The sequence below is a fragment of the Hordeum vulgare genome, chromosome 5H (genome assembly GCF_904849725.1).
Source record: "Hordeum vulgare subsp. vulgare chromosome 5H, MorexV3_pseudomolecules_assembly, whole genome shotgun sequence".
Classification (NCBI taxonomy): Eukaryota; Viridiplantae; Streptophyta; class Magnoliopsida; order Poales; family Poaceae; genus Hordeum; species Hordeum vulgare.
In genome coordinates, this window is record NC_058522.1 from 441,282,009 (window position 1) to 441,288,619 (window position 6,611).

Sequence of the window (6,611 nt, forward strand, 5' to 3'; positions counted from 1 at the left end):
CGCCCCTCGTGCATCTATTGCACTATCATCATTCGATAGATGACGTGCCATGACCCGTGGACTAGTGGCGTTTGTCATTGCTGATCTGGACAGAGCAAACGAACGCCAGACCAATCCTGCATCACTATTTGCAGTATGCTAACATAAACTCCGACAACATCTCAAGATTCCTAGATGACAAGCAATTGGATCCCACATACATATATGTCTGTGATTGAGCTAATGGATCATTCCGATTTGTACTGGTTGCGTGGAAAATCTGATCTCCCATGGTGGGCATCCTTTTCATCCATGTCTCTGTTGCAGTCGCAAAAACAAAGGCAGTGGTAAATTAAAGTCTTATATTTTGCTCAAGAGAGTAGCGATGTTTGATCATTTACCTCAAATTGTAGAGGAAGGGGCTGTGAAAACTGAAAACATAACCGGACTTTTCTCGAAGAATGCGGTATTACTTTAGGTTTCTTTTCTCCATCTCCATGCCTTCTTCTGCAAGTTCTAATCAATCATTACATAGCAGGAGTCATAGTGGTTCTAAGTTCTAACTGCAGCACAGTTGGAAGCAAGAATTTTGCACACAGTTATCAAGGTAAGTCCTATAACGAAAAATGTTCTTCTCAAGGCATAAGGAAATATATTTGCACGGCCATTTCGCCGATGTTAAATTACAGCCAACAAAAAGAATTTAAATGGAATATGCTAAATCATTCTTTTGCATGCATGCTGTATAAACTCCAAGTAGCTAAAGGCCAAGTTTGGGATACAAGTCCACATCAATTCATACAACTCCAATCAATTTGTCCTTTTGTTTTGCCCCGTAAGTTCTATCAATTGCAAGGACTAAAAAACAATAGCTTTGGTTACTTCCATTTGGAGGATCTGCGTTGTATCGTTCAAAAGTCCAAACCTTGGCACCTTTTGTCTTAACTGCTGAAACCGTCGCTCCTGCATAGCCAAGTGAGCCCAACAGAAAAGATAAAAAGAGGGATACATCAATAAACCACCTTGGTTTTCTATACATGAATATTTTTTCATCTCTACTATTGCTTACCATAGGTTTTCTATACACGAGTTTGATGGCCTCACAGAGCCGTAATATGAAGTAAAAGTAAATTACTCGGCGCATGAGAAGGATAAAGGCCAAAACGCCAGAGGACAAGAAAATGGCTTCTCCATAACAAAATGACAACACACAAACTTGGTGATTTGTATTTCAGAATGTTATCCGTTTAGATCTTTTGGACAGCTTCATTCCCTTCAAAAGGGAAAACAACAAGCATAGGGTTGATAGAAACATTGTGATTTGCATACTTGGCTCTAATGCACAGGTTTAAGAGGCACTGCCAATGCCAACTAATAATTCTGCCAGCAAACAGCTATAGGAGGGCTTGATTTACTAGTCAAGGCAGTAAATTCATGAGTAACCACAGTTCTTTTTTTTACTTCCCTAGGAAATACCGCAGATCTAGAAGATCAACCTAACGGTATTTTGGCATCTTCTAATTGTGCTGAACTCTGATATACTCCCTTCATATGCACAACAACTTCCAGACACACAAAATGAGCGTGCATGGCATCAAGAATGAAATAGATCAACCCACAATCAGAACTTCCATAACAGCCACAAAAGAATCATAACAAGAGAAAGAAAAAAGATTTAGCAAAGCTAGCTGCCAATCCCTTCAAGACAACCACAACAGATTTGTGGACCTGCAATTAATCTCCATCCATATGCAACATACACAAATGGTTAAATAAAACCTACAAGTTATAACACTGTAACACTTAAAAACTATAGTTGCGGGTACCAAAGATGCAGGAAACAAGGAACACATATGCAACAAAATGGATTGGTAAAAAAACAGGAATGAACTCTACAGCAGCTTTGCATCGTGTATTCAACCCAGGTGGTGAAAGGGCACTGGAACAATCCAAGATAGCACGACCAACAAGACTCTATAAGGGCCTCTTTGATCATAGGATTTTTGAGGATTTGAATCCTTAGGAATTTTTCCTGTATTGGTTGTTTGATTCATGGGATTGTATCATTTCTTTCCTAAGAAATATTACACTATATTTCATATGGAAATTTCCATTGACCCTGACCTCTTGGAAAGATTCTATATTTGTATCTCCTGTGCTGCCAATTCAATCTTCCAGGATTCAAGTGCGTATGACTTTGCAATCCTATATTTTTCTTATTAACGCCCTCCCGAAATCCTGTGCATCAAAGAGACCCTAAAGGATAGCGAGTAGCAAGCTTTGTTATTGTTGGGAGTCTGGCCTTGTGACTTGCCAGTTGCCACCTGCATCCTTATAATGCTGCACCAGAAGTAAGGGTCCGGAAGCCTTTGATCCTCTGCTACCGTTGTCCCCCAGCTCCCTCGGTATGCCTAGACCCCTAACCTACTCCGATCACAGTACAGCTTCGACACCATCCCCTCGCAGGTACAGAGAGAGAAAGCGGAGAAGGATTACTTCCAAAATATGCAAACATCACAACAAAAATATACAAGTGTTGCTGCACCATTCGAAAACCCCTAAACCATAAAACCCCAATTGATAATGGCATTTGTCATCCATAATTTATTTCCCAAGATTAGCAATTTATGAGGGGAAGGGGGAAATGAACTAAAAAAATTGAAATCGTTGATGCAAAAATTCCGGAACACCCTCTGCAGCAACAGATCAACCTCTGCTTCGGAGAACAAGGTAGCATTTGGTTAGAGGGATATGATGGGACGGGAGCTAGAAACGTTATTCACATTCTTACACAAAAGATATATTGAAAAACTGACACTATTTTGCCTCATCGATGGAATCAACGCAATCACAAAATGATTACTGTGCCATCGTTTACAAAGAGAGGAATTTGGACAGAGGTACATACAGTTGCCAGGTTTACTGTAAAATAGTAAAGTTTATATTGTGGTTGACTCCGGCTGTTCATTTGTCAACAGGGGGCTCTTCAAGCCACTTGGCGCGAAACCCAGTTCCTTTGCAATCAGTGCAACGTGAAAAGCCCTGAAATCAAATGAATATGTAATGTGTGCTACAATAATATAACTTACCACCATCTAGTCAGGTAAATTACTGAATCAATATCAAATATGTTTCTTCTTTTCACATGAAATAGTCATGAGATTAAACGCAAATGCAGGATTTGATCATTTATGTCACAGAACAAGTTATAGACCTGTAGTTACACTACCTTTCCAGAGCAAATCACGCATCTTGTATTTTTGGAGGGTACTTCACACAACATATTGTTGCCAAGGATAAAGAATCCTGTGCCTGCACACCACCTGCACTCCACATCACCAGTGGATTGACAAGACGAACAAGAAGTTGGTCTTGGTTGCTGCATATCACCACAACATGAATGTAAGATTACAGCAAAATGGCAATGTTGTAAGAAGAATGAAAAAAAAATGTGTAACCATGCTGCCAATAGAGTTTGACTTTGTTTACCTATTACCAGAATCATAAGATGAAATTACAAGAAACCATAATACTTATCAGGTTGCCTTTTATGCAGGACAAATACAAGTAATCAATCATATACTTCTTCTAAAGCATATTAAAACAATGTGCAACCTACATCATATTCCTGTTCTAAAGAACCTGCATATATTGTTCCCTAGTTACAGTTTTAGAGAAGGTGTGAACAAACTGTGGCACTCCCATTTCCTGGTCCATCATGTCGAAACTAGATCCTTGTCCATTATATTAACAAAATCTCTAAGCATGTACTTTGAGAAGGATTCCTGTTACAATACATGATTCAATATGGACCGACGCCAATAAGCCTACCACTACACTACAGCCCTCTGTACAACTATACGAGTTAGCAGTTAGTACCTCTTTAGTTACGACACGGATACCTAGTTGTAACTACTCATGCATAATCAAGCTGTTCAAAGCTCATACAAAGTACGTAGTGCATACACATTTGGCGATGTGTGAAACTGTTCGGTTTTCCAGAATCACTACTACGTTTGGTACATGCACTGCACAATTCTAGCGTTTTAGAGCCAACAGTGCCTGCAAGCACTTCATTCACCTTAACAAACAAACCTAACAATCGGTCCCAAGTTCCCAACAAACATGTTTGAAGCAAATCAACATCTGAGAACTTTCCCACGAAGTGTGTACAAGTAAACTTTGCAATTGGCAAAACTTTGTTGGAAATAAGTCCTATTGCAGTTATTACTGCGGTATTTAATAGTTGCAGAGGTGCAGCAAGCTAGCTTGAACCAATTATTCCCAATGCAGAGTTCACCAGTCAACACCTTCAACAAAATATATGAATCCTGGACTTTGCGCCAACCGAATTTATCAGAAAACCCAACTAAGTTTTCCAAAAGGAGTATCTAATTTAGTACATTCGTGCGAGAAATTCCCAAGCCCTTTGTTTAAGTCATTAATCTACCCTTAGCATTAATGAATGACAGGTGCTTTAGAATTAGCGCACAGAACAGTGGGAAAGCATACAAGCACTCCTATATAGTTGTATTCCTGGAACATCTGCCTTTTATTTGACAAGGATTCCTGGTAGAATACATGATTCAATATGGACCAACCACAATAAGCCTACGACTACACTACCGTCCTAACAGAAGCAGCAGAACTACACAACTGAGCAATTAGTACCTCTTTACGACATGGATAACTAGTTGTAACTAGTAATGCAGAACCAAGCTGTTCAAAGCTCACATAAAGTAGATACACGTATGGTGATTGTGTGAAACAGCTCAGTCTTCCAGAATCACAACTACGTATGATGCATCATGCATGGACTCCAAAATGCTGACAGCTTTAGCGGCAACAGTGTCTGCGAGCACTTCATCCACCTTAACAAACAAAACTAACAATGTGAATGGATCCCAAGTTCCCAACTAACACGTTTGAAGCAGATCAACATCTAAGGCCCTTCCCAGTGCACCGGTGCTAAGGGTGTCACATGGGCAAAATAATGATGTGGCAAAGCAATTAAAGAGGAGAGAGAGCATTATGGTGACCCAAGTAAGAAACGGTGCTAATCACGTGACCCTATGTAAAATGTCTACCAACCAATGCATGGAGAAGTTTCATTATTAAACAATTCCATGAGGGAAGCTTAGCAACAAAAGCTAAGCATCTATGCATTGAGATGACTAGTTGCTAAGGTTTTTAATACACTTAGCACCTCATTTAAGCAAAGCACCGATGCATTGGAAGAGGCCTAAGGCTTCCTCCAATGCAAAGGTGCTAAGTGAGGTGCTAAGAGCATTAAATATGTTAATCAACCATAATCTCCAATGCATTGGTGCTTAGTTTGTTGTTGCTAAGGTTATCTCATTTAATTGTTTAGCAACTAAAGTCTTGCATGCATAGGCTAGTTTCCTTCATTTTTAATGTTATGCATAGGTTCCCGTGACTAGCACGTTTCTTCCTCAGGACACCAAACTCCTCTCTCTCTTCTTAATTAGATTGACACATAGGATTTTTTGCCTTGTTGGCATGCTTAGCACCTATCCAAAGTGGAGCATTGGGAACTTTCCTAAGAAATAAGTCCTAGTATTGCACTTATTACTGCGGTATCTAATAGCCGCAGAGGTGCAGCAAGCTAAACTGAACCAATGATTCCAAATACAGAGTTTACCATTCAACAGCATCAACAATATATATGGACCCTGCACCCTTGCGCCAGCTGAATTTATCGGACAACCCAGCATTTTTCCAAAAAGGAGTGTCTAATTCAGCAGATTGGCGCGAGAAATCCGCCACACTTTGCGTATTCAGTTAAGGCGTAGATAAGCAAACACCAGGGCGAAGAGAAAATTCGAGCGGCGATTCGGGCGCGCACCTTGGAGATGAGCCAGGCGCGGTCCATGCGCTTGGCGAAGTCGGAGGAGCTGCCGGGCGAGTCGACGGTGGAGGCCATGGGAGCGGCGAGCCGGTGCCCTAGCCGCCCGGGGGTGGGCGAGACGAGCCTCCGGAAGCCCCCAGAAGGCGGTGGGGGGCTGCGGGCGTGGGCGGAGGAGGAGGGGAAGGCAGCCGCGCAGGCGCCGCAGGCGATCGCCGGCATCGGGAGTGGCTTCGAATCGCCGGAGAGGGGCTGAGACGCGAGAGAGCGGAGGCTGCTGCTGCCGTGGTCTTCCTGCAAGCCACGCGCGCTGTCACCGGTGTGAAAGGTGCGCTGCTCGGCCGCTGACAGGTGGGACAGACGGCCGTCGGGCCAATCGCGGGTCGCTTCTGGCTGGCGGGTGGTAGGTTGCGGTGCTGGGTTTTTCTTTTCTGCGAATATTAACCTGGAAAAAAAATTAAGAAGTTGTTTTTTTTTTCTAATTTGACACCTAACTCGAAGGATTCTCTCTTTTCTCCGAAGAAGAGACAACTTTACACCAAAATTCGAATATCAAATTTTGATTACAAAAATCTTTATCTTTATCTAATAATAAAAAGGAAATTGTTTCCTTTCCGCGGACGGATTTACCGTGAGGGTCAACCGCCTCTACTGTTTGCCACATGCCAGTCCACGTCTTCCTCTCAATCTTATCTCTTCCAAAAAACTCGAAGCTTCATCCTCTCCTCAAAAATATCTCCCGTCGCTCTATCCATTAGCCCCCCTC

General features: G+C 41.9%; 1 protein-coding gene across 1 annotated transcript; it reads right to left on the bottom strand.

Moving 5' to 3' along the window:
- Nucleotides 1-2,757: 2,757 nt before the first annotated feature.
- On the bottom strand, nt 2,758-6,165 carry LOC123398592 (protein disulfide-isomerase LQY1, chloroplastic). Its single transcript, XM_045093049.1, has 3 exons — nt 5,846-6,165; nt 3,209-3,358; nt 2,758-3,021 (listed from the first exon to the last, which is right to left on the bottom strand). The coding sequence occupies exons 1-3, from the start codon at nt 6,065-6,067 to the stop codon at nt 2,944-2,946; spliced, it is 450 nt and encodes a 149-aa protein (XP_044948984.1). The 5' UTR covers nt 6,068-6,165; the 3' UTR covers nt 2,758-2,943.
- Between the last annotated feature and the right edge of the window lie 446 nt (nt 6,166-6,611).